Raw genomic sequence first — 20,435 nt, forward strand, 5'->3', positions numbered from 1 at the left:
TACTTCTAATTGGTTACTTCTGTTGACCAAACGTAAACCGGAATAAAAATAACTGTGACGAATGTAGGCCCATCATATTTACAGAGGATAAGTTGAAATATCCTCATAGATAGATTCGAGAGGAACTTTGTAGGTTTTCATCAGTGATAGGACAGAAACGCGGAATATCTATCCAGCCGATCAGTATTTATATTCGACTTGCCATGGAGGCCAAGTTGAAGAAGGAGCTTGGAACCTCAATGCTGAAGTATACTGGACACTCTGGAGGAGGCTGTATCAGCGAAGGCCAGAGTTATGATACTGATATTGGCAGAGTTTTTGTGAAGATAAATCACAAGAGTCAGGTTCTTAATTTTGTATTTGTATGCAATCACATGCACAAATGCTATCACAATAGAGGTGACAGTCTAATGCTATTGTACTTCAGCTAACTAATTAACTTATGCTTACTGTCATTTTTTTTAACAAGGCGAAACGGATGTTTGATGGGGAAATGGCAAGTTTGGATGCTATTTTACAAACAGAAACCATCAAAGTCCCGAAGCCTGTGAAAGTCATTGAGCTGGACACAGGGGGATCTGTGTTTGTCATGGAACACCTGGACATGAAAGGTTTGACGAAGTGAGAGCCATGTTGTGAACGTATTGCACCATTGAAGAATCAATGTAACATTACTTTATTAATTGGGTTTTGGTCTCAATGTACACACTGCTGTCTGTCCAAAAGGTACTCCACACAGCTTGGAGAGAAATTGGCAAATCTGCACCTTCACAACAAGAGAAGTCTGGATAAGCGAATGAGAGAACAACAAACCGTAGGTAATTACTAATGAATTTTATTTTTATTATTTTATTTAGAAGCCTTCTGCAGGTTCTAAAAACAACATACACATGAGTGTGGGCTCAGGTTAAATTGTAGTTTTGGACAACATAACGACTGCATGAGTGGACTGCAAAGGTAAACTTTGAGCCAAGGGCTAATAGTTGCTCCTGTGACTACCCTGAAGATCAACATCAAGGAGTCTAACTGGTGCCACGGCTTTAGTGAGCTGGCAGAGGGAAAGGATTTAAGTGTCACTGCTTTGGCTGGTTGAACAGCAGGCATGTTCTGCTGCTGCATTAAGAATGTTCTTTTTTTTTACTTTTGTTATTTAGCTGTCCTATATAGATTATTAATTAGTCTCTCTGGTTGTTCCCAGGAAAAGGAGCAGGGCTTTCTGAAATGCCTCTCGTCGAAAAATATGGGTTCCATGTCGCTACTTGCTGTGGTTACCTTCCACAGGTAAATTATGGTAAAGAGGACCCTGTGGACAAAGACAAATTGGGCTATTTCCTGGCTCCCAGATTCGGCCAAGGTCACCTTTGGCGGCAGAGCATACCCGCCTGCAAGTGATGCAGACATAATGTGCCATTTTCACATAATTATGTCCAAATGTAACTCATAGTGACAACGTGAATCATCGTCATTTAGCTGTGTCCCATAAATGTTAGATCTTATATCTCATCTGCAGGGAGACTACACTTATGGTAATTATTTTGCAGGAAAACGAGTGGCAGGATGACTGGGTGACGTTCTACTCCAGACACAGACTCCAGCATCAACTAAACATGGTGGAAAAGTCTTATGGTGACAGAGAAGCAAGGGAACTATGGTCCCATCTACAAGTATACTTTCATAATTTTTCTTAACATCCATTATTTTATTATTATTGAGCTGTTCCTCTGACGTTAAGCTTTCTGTTTACTTCCTGCACTGACGATAAAGTTGAAGATCCCGCAGCTGTTTACCGAAGTGGAGGTTGTGCCCGCCCTCCTCCATGGAGACCTATGGGGTGGCAACGTGGCCCAGACCACAGAGGGACCAGTCATATTCGACCCCGCCTCCTTCTACGGCCACTCTGAGTACGAGCTGGGCATCATGGCGATGTTTGGGGGTTTCAGCAGCTCGTTCTACTCCGCATACCATGAGAACGTCCCAAAGGCGCCTGGCTTTACGCAGAGAAACCAGCTCTACCAACTTTTTCACAACCTCAATCACTGGAACCACTTTGGCGGTGGCTACAAGGGCTCTTCGCTCCGAATCATGAAGGACCTTGTGAAGTGAAGGCCTCTGTGGTATTAAAGGAATAGCTTGTGTGTCACAAAGAAACAAAGTACAAATGTGGAAGATTTCAACCAGCTCAAAGCTTAAAATAACCTGGACATATCTGTACTAAATGCTGTTCAATAGCTATTTCGATAATTGGGTCAATAAAAGCTCATACTTTAAAACTATTAAATGTAATTCCTGCAGAAAATGCGGTGAGTGCTGTAGTGCAAAGTGAGGTTGAACATTTGTTTAGTAAAGCCACATACTTTAAGACATAAAGAAATGTTGAATGGCTTAAATCAAGTGAAGGGATTTGAACGGAGTAAACATGCAAACAATTCAAAAAATGTAAAATGGTTGGAAACAAATAAAGTGAAGAGTTAAACAAATAGCTAATGTGATGAAGTGTTAATACATTTTAGATAAAATATAGAATAGCTGATCTGTTCTGGGCCAAGTTTCCCGAAAGCATCGTTAGCCTAAGTGGATCGTGAAGTGCGCCGTACGAGCATCGTACAGTTTTCACACCGTTTCCCGAAAGCATCGTAGCTAAAGAGGACTCCAGGGGTACTCGTAGGATGCTAAGAGCATCGTTAGCCTACTATAGCCTCAGTGGCGTCACCAGCGGACATTCAGTGTATTGGATGTGTTTTATTAAAACACATCCAATACCACGGAATGCCCAGCTGGCACAATTTCGCAACCAAAAACAGTGGTTACCGCCGATATATTACTCATAGACTACTGTTAGATTTAAACAGCAAAGATAGAGACATGTTAGAAGTCAACAACAACATAATTTATTGCATCAATTTAAAATTCAAAAAATACATGCGCAGCCGAAATGTACAGATCACACGCCACGTCACAAGGCATGTAAGATCAAATGATTCCATTGCTCTTGTGTGGGAGGTCGCTTTCGAGCTGCACTTTGTCTCCCTCTGATTTTAATCCAACCATCGTGGTTAAATGTCCTCATATTGATCAATGACAGAAGACAAAGGCTACTGTAGACGTGAATCATGCTGAGACCAGCGGGTGTCGGATAATTTCTGCAGGCGTTTTTTGTTGCGATTGTTTGCATTAAAGGCGCTTCGGTGAGGCTGTGATGAAGTTCACTATTTATTGGACCGTGTCTAGACAGTAACGATCATCCCTGACCATAGTTAATCGCGTTTGTAGTCTGCACTCAGATGTAAACTCATTATTGCATGCGGGTGTCTTCAATCATAAAAAAAATTAAAACAAGTTTCGGGAGTATGCAATAATACAATTTATTCTAAAGAGGTCTAGACTCCGTGCGCAGCCCCGCCTTCTCCAGTGAACCAAAAAAGCCCGCGCCGTGACGTCCGGGGTTTGACCACCTCGGTTTTACACAGGAAACTTCAGATAAGAAGGTGAAATCGCCAGGCGTACCGACCGAACCGGCTTGGCAGCGTAAAAAGACCTATAGCCTACATCATCCTGCCCAACAATATGGGCAGGATCTAGACCAATACCCTTTGACTCCGTGGAGTCTCAGCTTTCATGTGACACTTCGTTGGTGTAGATAGGATGACGTAAAAAAATGTGTTTTAAAGGATTATTGTTAGCATTCACCATCTACCAGGTGTTCACTAGTCTGGCTATTGCCAGACCAAGATCAATCGTAGATTGCAAGTTGGTCTGGGGAAGCTGCTGTCATTTTCTTCAGCACAAGAGGCATGATCAACGGGCCTAGTTCAAATGACTCTGTACGCGATTGGGTACTTGCTGTCGCTTCCCTGTCGTCATTATGTTAAACCAGCCAATGGCGCGCCAAGGGGAAAAGCCAGCTTTGTGATTGGCTCCCGCAAAAACGTATCGGAAGCAGAAAGAAATGTATTGCTCTTCTCCAGAGTGATAGATATAACCTATATAGATATCTCTCTCTATGGCTCTGCTCTTCTCCAAACCCTTGTCAATCCCTTTAATAGGTCCATGACTCTTGTTCAGGGTGGGGCAGGGGCGGGGCTACCCAGTCTAGGAGTTCACCGGAGCTATATAAACAGGGGTCCCCCCATACAAAACCCTGATGTATCACAATCCTATTTCAAATCGATAAATAATTTTAGCAACAGTCTAACAAGAAATAACGTAACCGTTTAAGCTTGGCATTGTGTTTCGAGGTTAAATATTGACATTGTTAAGCTCTGCAACGTACAAAATGGTTAGCTTTTGTGATAGCCACCTTTGACCAGAGAATTGTGCCGTCATCAAACTCTAGGCACAACTTCAGTCAAGACCAACTGAAATTATACGAAGCAGGTATGGAATCAAACTGTTTATTCTGAAAAATGTTTGAATGATGTAGAAATTCTGTTTAGATATATTTGATTTGTTAAATGTTTGAAGGAAGTTTAATGGTTAAAAACGCACCGAAATGCTAAGTCGGAAGCAGTTGATGTGTCAGAAAATTGCCTTGGATATTAAAACAACTATAAATTATTTTTGTTAGAAGAATAGTAGCGCGCAATTCCAAGCTAATTTTTTCCAGTGGAATGGAGTCTCTAGGTGAAAAATTGTGGAAGGAGTCTTCTTCTTCAAGTCCGTTGCAATCTCAGATGTCGTTCTGCCAGTATCTGGCGCAGGTCACAGCTGATGGGGTCGGTTCAGCCAGGTCCACTGGGGGGCGTCATCACACTCCAGTAGGTGGGACATCTGTACTGCTCCACAGCTGCATGTGTCTTCTGGCTGGTAGCTCTATTCTTTCATAAGTGATTTGCACCTCCCCTGCTCGACTCGTAGTCTGTTGAGAGTCTTCCAGGTTAGCCATGGGAGGTTGTGCCCGCTGGCGAGGTATTCCGTAGGGGTGATTCCTCTCTCCATCCAGTCATCGGCTCGTACATAGAGCTGGTTCCATTCATCTTTCCAGATGTTGGTCCTTGCTGTTTCTTTGGTTGTCAGGAGAGGTGGGACTGTATGCAGGAAGCTGGCTCTGGATTTCAGTCGAGGTGGAGGTGCTGTGTGTCCGTGCAGGGGGTGCCTGGTATCGGCCTCCTGTGCTCTCCGCTCGTCTTGGGTGAGGATGGATCGTCTGATGTGTGTGTGTGTGTGTGTGTGGGGGGCAATGCTAGCGAGGGCGTAGAGGCACGGAACTGGCGTTGTATTTATGCATCCCGTGATAATGCGGCAGGTGTCTTTGAGGACTGTGTCAACCAGATTGGTGTGATGAGTGCAGCTCCAGCTTGAGCAAGCATATTCGGCTGTGGAGAAGCCCAGGGCTAGGGCAGTTGCACAATGGTTGACGAATCAGCGCCCCACCTTGAGTTTACCAGTTTGTGCAGGATGTTGTTGTGGGTGTGGACCTTTGCTTTGGTGTTCTGGAGGTGGGTTTTGAAAGAGAGTGTCCTGTCGAGTGTGACTCGAGGGGTGGGAGTGGTTTGAGAGTTTGTGGCCATCCCATGAGATGCTTAGTTCTTTACCTGCATCTCGGTTTTTAAGATGGAAGCTGCATAGTTGGGTTTTTGATAGGTTGGGTTTCAGGTGGTTGTTATTGTAGTGGGTTGTCATCTCTAGGAGGCCGCTTTCCAGGACATGCTCGAGCTTCCGGAGGTTCTCCTGTTGGGTGGTGATGCAGAGGTTGTCAGCGTAGATGAAGCGGCAGCATTGTGGGGGGAGTAGTTGGTCGTTGGTGTAGATGTTGAAGAGGAGGGGGGCCAATACGCTGCCTTGTGGTAGGCCGTTCTTTTGGGCTTTCCATTTGCTCTTCTTATCGTTTAGTTGAACGAAGAAGCGCCTGTTGTTGAGGAGGCTTTTGATGACTTGGCCCAGGTCAAGGTCACCAGTCATGTCAAAAAGTTTCCTGATCATGGTGCGGTGCTGGACAGTGTCGTAGGCAGCGGTGAGGTCTATGAAAGCTGCTCCGTTGATGAGTTTGCACTCAAAACCGTCCTCAATGTGTTGGGTGAGGTTCAATAGCTGCCCAGCACAGGAGCGGCCAGGGCGGAAGCCAGCTTGATCTTGAGTAAGCTTGGTGTCTATAAGTGGCATAAGGCATTGGAGTAATAGCCTCTCGTAGAGCTTGTAGGTGATGCAGAGGAGGGGAATGGGTCTGTAGCTCTTTGGGGATGATGGGTCCTTTCCAGGTTTGGGAATTGCGACAGTCTTGGCCTTTCTCCATACAGGTGGGATGGTTTTCTGTGCCATGCATAAGTTCAGCATTTCTAGCAGCCAGGTCTTCGCTTTAGGTCTCAGGTGCTGTATCATTTCCGCCAGTACATCATCGATTCCTGCTGCTTTCCCAGGTTTCAGCATGCTCATTGCAGCTTCGAGTTCTTCTAGGTTGAAGGGCTCGTTGAGAGCGCTGGCTGGTTGTTGGCAATCTGGTACCGCTGTCCGATGGTATTCTCTTGTGGGTCTGCGCCGGTTTTGGCTGTGACCGTTTGCCACCAGCTGTGCTGCAACTGAGTTTGCTGTGACAGTTTTGAGCGTGGGCGGTGTGGTATTATCTTCACCAAGACGGTGGATTGTGGCCAATGCCTTCCTGCTGTTATTGGTAATGTTGGTGTTTTCTATCAGCTCCTTCCAGACTTGCCTTTGATCTTCCCCGACTGTGTTCAGCAGGATCTCTCCGAGTTCCATGGGGGTGGAGGAGAAAGGGTCCTCGTGGTATGCCCTGTGGTAGGCTTCCGGTAGATCGCTGCATGTTTCCGACAGCCCGGGGATGTCTGGCATCCTCTTGCTATGTGTCGCCTGGCTGACCTTTTCAGCAGTTCTGTGAACATGGTATAGTTGCTGTGGTGTGGTGGAATGCCTGGGATGGAGTCGTCAGTCTCCTGATGGAATGACATCCAGTTGGCCTTCCGCCGATTGAACCTTCTGCGGAAGGGGAGGGTTGTTGCTTGGAGAACGGATCGGATGGTTATGGTGATTGGCCGGTGTTGCATGTGGGGGATAGGGTCCAGGACCTCTTTCATAGCTCTGGATGTTCTGCTGCTCACATCGACAAGGTCTGGGTTATATCCTCATTTCTATCTGGCGCTGTGGAAAGATTTAGGCAGTTTGGCGACGTGGATCAAGGTCAGATGTTTTGACTCGAGCCAGGTTTCGACTTCCTCTCCATCTTGATTGTTCACTGCATAACCCCACAATGTGCTATGGGCATTGAAGTCCCCAAAGCTGATGTGGTATCTCCTCTTGCATCTGTCTGGCAGTTCAGAGTTGAGGAACAGACTTTTGGGGGGTTTGTACTATCCTGTCGCGATAAGCAATAAATCAATTAATTGCGCGATAAATTTAAATGTGCGATCATTTTTTCCCGGCCGCAATAATTTCCATTCGCACTCTTTTTTTAAATCAGTGCTTTATTGGCGTAATCTGAGAAGAAATCTATGCCATAAACAGAAAAATTATAGGCCTTTATTACATGGGTTTACTCAATGCCGTGGAACGCTCCGTTCACTTGCATAGATAGTAGTCCGGTAACTTGCCAACCCCAGCGTCTTCGGTTGCTAAGCAACGTCAACGTCTTTGGCGGACTATTTCTTTGCTGATCAACACTACGAATGCTGCTAACGAATAAATTATAAAAAGACACACCATGTGAAGTTATTTTTTCGTTTTGGCAAGTAGCCGTGTAATAAGCGGGATAATGTATAGAACGTCGCCGGTCATTATAGAAAATTAGCCCCTTCAGGGCGAAACAAGACACCTCCGCTGCGCGTCGGGGTCCTGTTCGCCCTGTCGGGGCTTATTTTCCCGATTATGACCGGCGTTCTATACATTAAATATATTTTGCAGAGTAACAAATGTTTATTGATCTTCGAAAGGGTGTACTTTCATTATTATGCCATTATCATTATATTAGTTGAAAAACTGCAATATTATCACTTATTGCAATAATTTCTGGGGCAATTAATCACCCAGAAAATTTGTTATCGTGACAGGCCTAGTTTGTACACTGATGTGACAGACGTTTGGGAGTGCAACTGTGATGGTTTCCATTTGCCCTTCTGTGGTGTGGGTGCAGACCTCTTCGATCGCGAGGTTTGGTCTGCTGAATACAGCTGACCAATACTCTCTGTGTCGGATCTCAGCCACCAGCTTCATTCCAGGGATGGCTGGTCGTTGTTGTGCAGGGCCGATGTGGGATTCCTGCATGCACACTATGTCAAAGCGTTTGGCCGCTATCGCTAGTGTGTCTGCCTTGCAACTGGAAAAACCTTCAATGTTGATTAATGCGATTGACAGTGCAGGCCCCGAGGGGGGCGAGTGTCTGTGGCGCTTCGGCATCGTCATCTATTAGATTGCTCGGGTAGGTATACAGATATTGGCCTGCTGATAGTAACAATCATATAGAAATATGAGATTGTACAAATCAGTGTTTCCCAGGCTGCACCACGGGGAGGTTTCTGTAATAGCAGGAAGGAGTAGGGTCCTAACATTTGAAGGAATAGCCTAATAAAGAAAGAACGGAAGAAATAAAGAAAGAATAAAGCCTAAGAAGAAGCAGGACTCACCTAGTTATTTTTATATTTATGTATTTCTAAATTCTAGTCCCTTACCACTTCTCTCAAACGGATAAAAAACTAAAGAATTACGTTCCCAAGTTGTTGGAAACACTGCGTTAGCTTGGTGGCATGCAAGTATTTGTTTGAGAGAGAAGAAGAGAGAGATCATCTCTCTTAAGATCATCATAAAAAATATATAACAGTTCTAGTAATGTTTGATATTTTAATGTGCTTTAAGGTAGTAGTAAATACATGTATTCTGTATATGTATTTGTGTTCTTTCCTGTTTCCTTGTTTTTAAAAAATCTTTGACTTACCCGACATTTGCCCTTTTTTAAATGATGGATCATTGTAAGATATTTTAGGGCAGTTTAATATTTACTTTGACTGTTTAATCTTTAAAAAAAGTCAAAAAGCGTAGGCCTACTATCAGATCATAGCAGTGTGCCAAAAATAAGAACAAACATGAGTCCTACACTCCCATGCATTAAATCATTAGCGCACAGGCACTGTAGGTAAAATGAAAGCTTTTATTGATTACAAAAGGCATCGCCATCCGTCATCTATTACTGACTTGAATACACTTTGAGAATATCTGTTTCAGATAGATTTTGCCTGCCTCTGCATGTGGCAATTTATTTTTTAGAAGGTTGCATCTTAATGACAAAATATGATTATTATTATGTTTAAGAGTACATTTCTTACAAAAAGAAATTGCACATCGTCCCTTTGAACTTATTAGGTTCTATTGACATTGTTGGCACTTTGGTTAGCAGCTGCAACAAAGTTAGCATTTACACGGTCATTTGCAAAAGCAAGGATCTTTCTCAGTGCAGTTAGAATCAGCACATCCACGTCCTCCTTCAATTCGATTTCTTCATGGTAGTTCTTCAGGGGAAAGATGCAGTTCACTGGGAATCCCACGGTATTACTGAGCTTCTCCATCTGCGAAAAGCAATTCAGTACTTGAGATGAGTTGTTATCTTTTGGGTCACTATTGTTAAAATGTTTTCGTTTTTGTTCCGTTTAAAATGTATTTGCAAAAAGACAATCATTAGCACTGTTCCTTTCCTTGAGAAAATAAACAATTTAAACTTTTTGGGACCAGTCATCCATCCCCCACAATGCACACATGATGAAAGCTACAAGCTTTTATTTCTTGTAAGAGATTTTAGATACATATCGAAAATTACATGAAAAGCATTGTAGAGTTAGATCCAGAAATGACCTCAAATTAAAGTTGTGCCGTTGTAGTTGGTTGTTAGGTTCCATTCATAAAGACATTTATATATCGTCACCCTCTTAAAGTAATGGCCTAAGTCATATTTTCAAGTTGTTCAGAAAACAGAAAAAACTGAACCATATATAGAGTATATGATATTTATGAATCATTTCAAACACAAAGGTTATGACAATAGATTACTATTGATATACAAATAATGATGTCAGTCAATTGTGTAACATAAGAGGATAAGATGACTTAGGCCAATTTATGAACATGCCTTTGGATTTACTAAATTTTGAACCTGACTTGGGCCGAATTAATTCTGGAATAAGTGAGGCAAAACAGTGCATTTCTTTTTTTTCCCACTACTGTAACAGACCATGAGGAAGGGTAGGCCTATGCCACAAACATTTGAATATGCTAGTGGAGCACACATAGACTCAGTGGAGACAGAGGGAAGTTTGGCTGTGAATGACACTTTAATTCAGTAAAGCAAACTCAAACGTCACAACTGTAATAACTCTTAGCTAAACCAAACAAATGGCAGGAAAACTTTCCTCTGTGATAATATCAAATGATTTTTCAACTCTGTGCACAATAATGCACAACTTAACAACTAAATATAATAATATAATAATAATAATAATATAATAATAATATATTTTAACGTTAATAACTTAACAAAACGCTGAGGAGGCATGTGCATCTCCTCACTTCTCCCTCCAGCTTATCTGAGCTGGGTTATTCTCACTTATTTTGACTGATGCCTATTGATGAGGCAAGTTGTCGAAGAAGGGATGACACTCGATCGGCATGACATATTTCATTGACTGAAGGTCCTGGAATTTTCTCTCCTTGATTGGCAGAGCACATGGAAATACTCTTATCCATGCCATCGGCTCTTTTGGCACCTGTATCCTCTGTGGCAGTGCTTCCCATGCAGTGTTCTCTGAAAAGGATAGCTTGAAATGGACCTTGCCATCGCTGCTAAACTGAAGAGCCCGCAAATCATGCACAGTCGGATCTCCAGCTTTCTTGCCTGGTCTGATGCTCAAGAAGTAAGAATCATTCATACTCAGGAATTCATCATGCTTGAGCACCTTCACATGGTAGGGTGATGGTCTGATTCTTGCAGTCTGGAGTATGATTACATACTCTCTGTGGGTGAAGATATCCACAACCATTTTGCGTTCAATGGTACTATGCATGCTGTCACACTCCATTTGTGTGTGCCCTGCAACAAGGTACTTCTGTGTTATTAGTACCCTGTGTTTCCTGGCAAGCTCAGAGTATGCATTTGCCACAGTTGCATTTCTGTTCTGATAACCACAGCCATCACTCCACACTATTATCTCCTTGATTTCTGGATGGTCTTTGATCACACCTTCAAAATGGCGATATTGTAGATGTGCGAAAACCTTGCTTTTCAGGCCACCCTCTGATTCGTCCCAAGTATAGCAGTAGCCTTCCTTTGATTCCAAGTTGAAGAGGGTAAAGTTATGGATCTGCAGTTTCGTTTTGTAATACATGCTGCTGGCTTGGGTTCTTGGAGACAGCAGCACGGCTTGCAAGTCCATTGTCCAAACAGACTTGTCATTGTTTGCAGAATCCTTGTCGCGGGATTTCTCTTGCCTCGCTTCATCTTTCTTGGCAACATGTGCATCATACTCAACCTTACTGATATTCCCATGCTTGAATGAAACACAAACATCACACTGATCTTTTCGCGGGATGAATACGGAATAGTTTTCTTCATGGAACACATCTGTGAAACGTCGTATCCCAACTGCCCTCACTTCAACAGTTGCAGCCGCCTGTTCATATTCCCTATGTAGTTGGGAGATGGTTGTGCCTGGGTGAAGGAACCTCTTGTTTTTTGTAGGTTGCTGTGCTTCTGCAGTATTGTGAATCAACAGTGGGCAGGTCCTTCAACCAGTCCTTAAGGAAATCTGTGACACAAGTTTCCAGCTTTGCATGCTTACCACTCTTAGGTCCGTATTTAGATGGCGGGGCTGCTGCTTGATCGTCGTGGTCGATGGTGTCTTCGTTCAGCCAGTGTGTAATGGTTCTTTCAGGGACACCAATTGTAGAGCAAAAGAGTGACTTGCACACCTTACAACTGCTTCCATCCTGAAGTTTCAGTTGGTAGGAAAATGATATACTGCGTCGGGATCCCTCAGCAACTTTCCTTTGCTTTATGTCAACCTTTGTGACCAAAGCAGTGATGTATAACTGACGTTCTTTCCAGGTGTTCATTGACCAAACTTTCTGAAATATCCACTGCCGCTGCTCTTCTGTAATGGATTGGCAGCCTCGAGTTGGGATTTTTTGACAGAACTTCGAGTTACAGGGAGGACCCATAGCCTTTGCACTTCGTTCTTTGCCACCTTTGAGGTTGTATGGCATTCCTTTGAGACGTTTCTCCTTGGATTCATTTTGCTTCCATGTTCCTGGACTGAGGCGTTTATTTCATTTCCTTTGGACAGTATTGTTTAGGCTGTTTTCATTTTCAGGGGCAGAGGACTCATTACAGGATGGTTTATAGTCTGGATCGCCAATATCATCATCAGCAGATGAGTCTTCTTCAAGATGTGGACGTGTCTGCTCGACATCGTCAGCATCATCAATGGGAGTGAAAAGGGAAAAGGAGTCTGAAAAGGAGTCTTGGCCTGGTGCATTTTCCTCCATCTCAACGACGGTCTCATTTTCATATTCATTGGATGGGGCCTGATCAGTGTCAGAAGAATCAAGTTCATCTCCTACCAAAGAGGAGATGGTGTGTGGTTTTGTATTATATTTTAGGTAACACTTTACAATAAGGGTGCATTAATTAATGGTTATTTAATTCTTAATAAGCATTAATCAATGTTTAATGCTTTATAAGCATCAACTTAGCATTAAAGTAAACTCGTTTTTTTTTGTTTTTTTTAAACTTAGGCCTACTGTTTACTAAAATGCTGACTCAAATGCTAACTAAAAAGACTTAATAACCATGCAACATTCATAGCCTAGCCTTTATTATAGTAAACCTTATCACTTACCAGTATGGAACGAGTCCTGCATCATGGCAATAACTTCACTAGCTTGGTAGACTTTCTTTTTTTTGGAAGTGGCCGCCATCTTGAAACGCTCATAAAATTGCCTAAGTCACTCTTGTCTAGTGACTTAGGCAAAATAAATTGGCCTAATTCACACTCTTGACACAGGCCATTACACTAAACGGGTAGGATCACATGATCTGTTCAACTGAGGATGTTGGGGATTTTACCAGAGGTGGCTAGCATCACAAAGAGCTGATTTAGGCAAGAAAATCATTTTGGCAAAAAGATGACTTAGGCCATTACTTTAAGAGGGTGACGATATCTGGATAAAGGTTTTAAGGTTCTGGATCACCTTAGAATGAATCGGGACAGGGTCAAATGCGGTTGTACAAATAAGTATTAATACAGAACTTACCGCATTCTTGATGTACGTGCTGCTGTAGACATTTTTAAGGTCTTTTTTCACGAGAGCGCAAGATTTCTCATCGATTTTCGTTAGAATGGCTATTTGTGGAATCCCTTAATACAGAGGGAACAGAAACAAGTCACCTTTTACGTATGTCTTTAAATAAATTATTATTTAATCCTAGATTATTCTAGCAATAGAAAATATGACTCAGTTCTTTCCTATAGGACCCAATCAAACTTGAAAACAGTAGTTTAACTTTGCTAGGCCACCAAAGAACATTTAATCTCACCAAGGTCTCTGGCTGCAAGTCTGATCTCAGTCATTTTCTTAAACATATTTGGGTCTGCCACATGATTGATGTCAACAGCAATAACAAAGACCAAGATGTGTGCTTTGTCATTTGAAGTGGGGTTGTTGTTGTAGAAATCATTTGAGACATCCAAAGGTGTCTCAGGATTGAACTGAGAGAGAGAAAAGATAAAAAAAGAGATTACAGGTTGAACTGATATTGTATGTTCACTATGAAGTGCAATATGAAAATATTTTTTTGAACATACAAGGACCACAAAAGTTTGGGAATGTTGTAAGTAATGATACATTGATACAGTGGGGCAAAAAAGTATTTAGTCAGCCACCAATTGTGCAAGTTCTCCCACTTAAAAAGACGAGAGAGGCCTTTAATTTTCATCATAGGTAAACCTCAGCTATGAGAGACAAAATGAAAAAAAAATCCAGAAAATCACATTGTCTGATTTTTTTAAGAATTTATTTGCAAATTATGGTGGAAAATAAGTATTTGGTCACCTACAAACCAGCAACATTTCTGGCTGTCACAGACCTGTAACTTCTTCTTTAAGAGGCTCCTCTGTCCTCCACTTGTTACCTGTATTAATGGCACCTGTTTGAACTCCTTATCAGTATAAAAGACACCTGTCCACAACCTCAAACAGTCACACTCCAAACTCCACTATGACCAAGACCAAAGAGCTGTCAAAGGACACCAGAAACACAATTGTAGACCTGCACCAGGCTGGGAAGTCTGAATCTGCAATAGGTAAGCAGCTTGGTGTGAAGAAATCAACTGTGGGAGCAATTATTAGGAAATGGAATGCATACAAGACCACTGATAATCTCCCTCGATCTGGGGCTCCACGCAAGATCTCACCCTGTGGGGTCAAAATGATCACAAGAACATGAACAAAAATCCCAGAACCACACGGGGGGACCTAGTGAATGACCTCCAGAGAGCTGGGACCAAAGTAACAAAGGCTACCATCACTAACACACTACGCCGCCAGGGACTCAAATCCTGCAGTGCCAGACGTGTCCCCCTGCTAAAGCCAGTGCATGTCCGGGCCCGTTTGAAGTTTGCTAGAGAGCATTTGGATGATCCAGAACAGGATTGGGAGAATGTCATATGGTCAGATGAAACCAAAATATAACTTTTTGGTAAAAACTCAACTCGTCGTGTTTGGAGGAGAAAGAATGCTGAGTTGCATCCAAAGAACACCATACCTACAGTGAAGCATGGGGGTGGAAACATCATGCTTTGGGGCTGTTTTTCTGCCAAGGGACCAGGACGTCTGATCCGTGTGACGGAAAGAATGAATGGGGCCATGTATCGTGAGATTTTGAGTGAAAACCTCCTTCCATCAGCAAGGGCACTGAAAATGAAACGTGGCTGGGTCTTTCAGCATAACAATGACCCCAAACACACCGCCCGGGCAACGAAGGAGTGGCTTCTTAAGAAGCATTTCAAGGTCCTGTAGTGGCCTAGCCAGTCTCCAGATCTCAACCCCATAGAAAATCTTTGGAGGGAGTTGAAAGTCCGTGTTGCCCAGCAAAGGCTCAAAAACATCACTGCTCTAGAGGAGATCTGCATGGAGGAATGGGCCAAAATACCAGCAGCAGTGTGTGAAAACCTTGTAAAGACTTACAGAAAACGTTTGACCTCTGTCATTGCCAACAAAGGGCATGTAACAAAGTATTGAGATGACCTTTTGTTATTGACCGAATACTTATTTTCCACAATAATTTGCAAATATATTCTTTAAAAATCAGACAATGTGATTTTCTAGATTTTTGTTTTTCATTTTGTCTCTCATAGCTGAGGTATACCTATGATGAAAATTACAGGCCTCTCTCATCTTTTTAAGTGGGAGAACTTGCACAATTGGTGGCTGACTAAATACTTTTTTGCCCCACTGTATATTATGCACCTATAAAAGCGGATAATAACCAGGTGACCACTGACCATAGTAACTACATTTCTTTACATCCATGTTAAAACAAAAGCCTGTAGTTTGGTTTGGTGATCCATATCCAATGATATTGGCCAGTTTATCAGTTAACACATGTTTTTCATTTTATCTGCAGAACCAGTTCACACTGTTACTAGGCTCAAAAGGGATGTAGTGTGGCCTGGCAGTGAAAAGAATGTCATTTTAGATATGAATCGAGCACGATATGATATGAGCATGCTCATATGGACTCTATCCTTGAAAGAACCATTAGGCATCATTTGTTTGGACCACCTATAATAAAGTTGGAACAGTTGGGTCTTGCTCTTACAATTCATCTTATTTTTTAGTTGAATCATGCTCCCAAGCCAAATGTATTGTCCATTGTCAACAAATGGAACATTGGCAAGTTGAATGAAATGTTGTGCATTAGTTTAGAACAGGGATGGAGTCTAGTGTTGCAGTTATATGAGCACCTCTCAGCGCTAGAACTTTCAGTGGCTGTGTTATAATAAAAGTTAACACTATAAACAACCATACCGTGTAATTCTCCATCACATGTCCCTTAATGGCCAGTTTAATGTCCTCCAGTAAGATTCCATTGGTCGATTCCAAGCCCCTGACGTCGTTGAAGACAAACGGGTAATATTGTCCTGGCGTATCTTTTTGGATTTGATGTGTTTTGTACTATTAAAGGCCAAAGGAATTTCCAATGTAAAAATGCACTTGTGTATTTCATATAATAATAATAATAGATCAGTTTGTTATAGCGCTTTTCTAAGTACTCAAAGACGCTTTACAAATAAGAAAGGAATACATACAGACAGTACACACAATCAAACAAAAGGGAAAAAATACACCACTACAATAGGCAACACATTAAGATATACACAAATAGAATTTCAAGTCGTAGCAGTTTTTCTGTTCCAAAGACATGTGAGCCTGTGACTCTAAACATCCTACAACTAGCTTTAACTATTTGCAATAGCAAAGAAGGATCAGGAGTTACTCATCAAGATGTTAATGAAAGGTGTGTGAGGACTTCTTCCTCAATGATCTTACATTGAGGGTGTAAGACTGCCCGGCGATTTTGGCCAGTTCTGGGTCAGCTCCTTGAGCGTTATTGGCATCTGCAGGACTGGTTATCCTTTTTTGACAAATACTGTCAACAGAATTGATGAAACTGGATTTTCCACTTCCAGCAGGGCCACACAGAAGGACTCTAAGACGCTTGGGGTTGTCTTTTTGAGGGCAGAATGACTTCAGCCAATCCAGCTCATCCTTTTTCTTGCTGTTTTAAAGAAAGGAAAACATAAATTATAAACAACATCTAAACCTTGCATATATAAACATCATCTTAATTCAATTCAATGTTACATTTTCATTTCGATCCTGCTGCTAATTGGTTGCCTTGGACCGGGAATGGGTGTATAACCTTTCCCCTCAATCATCGCTCTCTCTTTCCTTGTTTTGTGCTTGGCTGTTGGCCTTATCTATTTCTCTTTGAGCAAGTCCTACAGTACTATTCTACAAGGTATGTGAGGGGAGTCGGAGGACAATTACTTAGTTGGGGCACCCTTTACATCCCACTAAACATTGGACGTCGGATAGAAGCACCACCGCCGCGAAGTACCAGCGCCGAGGGGGGGGTGGTGCTGCCCGCTGCTGAGGCAGTGGTGGAAGTGGAAGAACCAGAGACGTCGGAGAACCCGACGCAGTCGTTTGAGATTCGTAATATCGTCTGGAGGCGCACACAGCTTTTGGCCGTGATAATATATATTGTGGCGAGCAGCACGGGAAGAACGAGACGGGAGCCCAGGTTGAACCAATTATGCAGTTCCGTGCCCCATACACTGCACAACTACGGACTGCCTTTATTAACGACCAACCACAAACATTGAAACCAGTGCACCCAGTAAACGAACACGTCACTCTCGGTGACGGTGGCGGCAACGATGACCCCAACCCACTGAACCCAACAACCACAATGTCCCCGAAAGGGTCCAAACCCCCAGGATAAATGAACCCCCCAGAATCCCTTGCGCAGCTGAACGAGCGCCTACCCCTGTGGTCGCCATAATATATTATATGATATAGATATTTATTTATAATATGATATTTTTTAGAGCTCCAGGACTCCCGCTAGAGCACCCGGAGTGTTCTAGAATATTTACAGAACATGGTTAAAATCTGTGTGCGCCTCGCCATTGCGATACATCCACTGCAAACACGAGCGCATGGTACCGTGGCCGCAAGCTGCTCAGGGCCAAACCCGTGGAACGCCACGTTTGAGGAAAGCTCATTGTGGGACTGGCTCGTAGTGGCTGTAATTATGCACCAAGGTTGAATTTCTTGAACATCTTCTGTATAGGCTGCTGTATTAAGGACCCACTAACACATATATATATATATATATATATATATATATATAGTTCGATCCCCAGCTCCTCCTAGCTGATTGTTGATGTGTCCCTGAGCAAGACACTTAACCCTAACTGCTCCTGACGAGCTGGCTGTCGCCTTGCATGGTTGACTCTGCCGTCGGTGTGTATATTAATGTGTATATTAACCGAAGTAAGTCGCTTTGTATAAAAGCGTCTGCTAAATGCCCTAATTGTAATTGTAATTGCAATATATATAAGCAATTCATAAAGTAGCATGCCATGGGACCTTTAAAGTCAAGGACAGCCGAGGACAGCTCTGTATTAAGGGCTTTTTTCAAAGTGAGCCGGTCAGCAGGTTAACACATGCACAGCTTATTCCGATTAATGCCATAGTTCGACTATGCTCCTCAATTGGAAAACTGCAATTGTCAGTTCACTTCGGGTCCGTATCATTTCTCCGACGCTCCATTAAAATAAATCGCAGTTTCTCGTTTTCCGACGGCAACAACCATAAACATATAAATAAAATAAATAAATGTTAAGTGTTAATATATGATTGCGCCCTTACTTTGAAGGGACAACGTGATGATGTCACTACGTTCTAGTAAAGTAACGCGTAGGTCAAACTGTCACGTTGTACATTGTCGTTGAACTGACTGGACAGTTGTCAGCCATGTATTCTAGAGAATGAATACTCCATAAAGGCTAAAGAGAATCTATCGCTTTGCTTATTCTTCACCACGCCAGAGACGAGGAGTCACCGCTCCATCTCAGCTTAACAATAAATTATAGAAGTAGTAGAACAAATACGTCAAGAGTTTGTCTAAATTTGATGTTGAAAAGACGTCCACAAACAAACACATTTGGACTATAATAGCCCTTACACGGAGGTCCCACGGACGTCAACATTAGACGTTCGGTAGTCGTCGAAAAAAAGACGTCGCATGGCGTAACAAAACAACCCCTTCAGTGGAACGAAATTTGACATCCAATAATGGCACAGAAATAAATGTTTTTTTTTTAGAGACGCTTGTCAGGTTCACCCATGTGCTCGTTTAGATAAGCCCGGCAGGCCTTTTTTGTTGCATTGAGCTTTGAGATATGGAAGAGAGACGGCCTCTTTCTGTTCTACTGGTTTCTTTGTTTTGGCACGACCGCAATTTTTCCGGCCTCTCACACATATTTTGATTAACTTTTATTATTATGATTTAAAACATTTGGAATAAACCCTTTACTTCTCCTCTGGATCCTTGATTGTTTTGGTTGTCTTGTTATTCTCTCCCATATATCCACCACGGGGATGTAACAATAAATATTTAGCTTTGTTTGGAAAAACGTGTCTGCCTTTTTTCTCTCTCTCAGCTTTCCGTTGCTTCGCCTTTGATTTCTGATATCTTGACTTTTTCGACGCCACGTCAAATCTACTGACCACCATCTGTTCTACTTTTAAGCGCACCTACTACCAGATTGTATTGAAGGATAACTGTGTGCTGAAAACTGTTTAGGTTTTGTTGTTGTTTAATGAAGATATAGTAGCCTACGTACCCCCAATGCACCGTTCTCCAAGGTGGATTGATAACTATGGAAACATGAGGAAACATGGTTTAAAAACGTTCAGACATTAAAAAATGCTTTATTGCTATTAAAATTTAGTTATACATTAACTGTGATATAAAAAAATATAACCTGATTCCTCCTTTGAACCACCTGATAACATACAAAAGTAAATAATTAGTCTTTTGAGAATAAATATGTTCAGCATGACTACCAAAACTGTTTTTATGTAGGCCTATTGTTCACTAACCTCCTCCCATATTGATGTCGTGTGTCGTCGATTCAACAGCACATGAAGAGTGATGGTTATTTTTTCTGTTTTATATAGGCCTATATATACCTGTATGCAGTTTCACTTTCACTCAGGAAAACCGCTCAGTTACGGGAAACCATGTGACACAACTGAAGAGCCCCATAGCACGTTGGCGCTGACCAGTGGCCAATGAACAGAGAGACAAGCAAAAAGGATATATGAGTATATCGTTTAGAAAAAACCTGTCACATCTTTGCAATGGGGAACACTTCGAACAAATATTTTGTAACCGTAACCTACATATGCAAGTCCTTTAATTTACGTGTCAGCACTTGCTATATATTATTTATAAATATTAATTATATTAATTATAAATTCCAAAACTTTCCTCCTTGAACTGAACTCCGGCACATTCGGTCACGTGTGCAGTGCGTCTTCTGTCAACAACGTGCCATGCTTGAGTGTAGCGAACAAATATTTTGTAACTGTAACTTACATATGCATGTCCTTTAATTTACGTGTCAACACTTGCTATATATTATTTATAAATATAAATTATATAAAATATACATTCCAAAACTGTCCTCCTTGAACTGAACTCGGCGCATTCGGCAATCGATTTGTGTGGACTTCCTGTCAACACGGACCTACCGGGTAATGCTTGTTAAACTGTCTTTTGAAATAAACTCCGGGTTTGCAAACTAAGTTGTTTGTGCTTCGTTTTATGTGTAGGGACCCTAGTCATGCTACTGTAGAGGTTTGTGTGGTATT

The 20,435-nt window shown here is 42.2% G+C and overlaps 2 protein-coding genes across 2 annotated transcripts; one reads left to right on the plus strand and one right to left on the minus strand.

The window, feature by feature from the left end:
• The first annotated feature begins 64 nt into the window (after positions 1-64).
• Positions 65-2,443, plus strand: fn3krp (fructosamine 3 kinase related protein). Its single transcript, XM_079747144.1, has 6 exons — positions 65-344; positions 470-621; positions 727-818; positions 1,199-1,281; positions 1,542-1,664; positions 1,765-2,443. Exons 1-6 carry the CDS (start codon positions 204-206, stop codon positions 2,101-2,103), a joined length of 930 nt encoding a protein of 309 aa, XP_079603270.1. The 5' UTR covers positions 65-203; the 3' UTR covers positions 2,104-2,443.
• Positions 2,444-9,074: 6,631 nt separating this feature from the next.
• Positions 9,075-19,765, minus strand: LOC307082854 (interferon-induced protein 44-like). Its single transcript, XM_079746579.1, has 8 exons — positions 19,662-19,765; positions 19,544-19,564; positions 19,403-19,436; positions 16,536-16,764; positions 16,014-16,160; positions 13,523-13,694; positions 13,240-13,343; positions 9,075-9,503 (listed from the first exon to the last, which is right to left on the minus strand). The coding sequence occupies exons 1-8, from the start codon at positions 19,669-19,671 to the stop codon at positions 9,297-9,299; spliced, it is 924 nt and encodes a 307-aa protein (XP_079602705.1). The 5' UTR covers positions 19,672-19,765; the 3' UTR covers positions 9,075-9,296.
• Positions 19,766-20,435: the final 670 nt, after the last annotated feature.

This window comes from Pollachius pollachius (genome assembly GCF_949987615.1).
Source record: "Pollachius pollachius genome assembly, chromosome: 11".
Classification (NCBI taxonomy): Eukaryota; Metazoa; Chordata; class Actinopteri; order Gadiformes; family Gadidae; genus Pollachius; species Pollachius pollachius.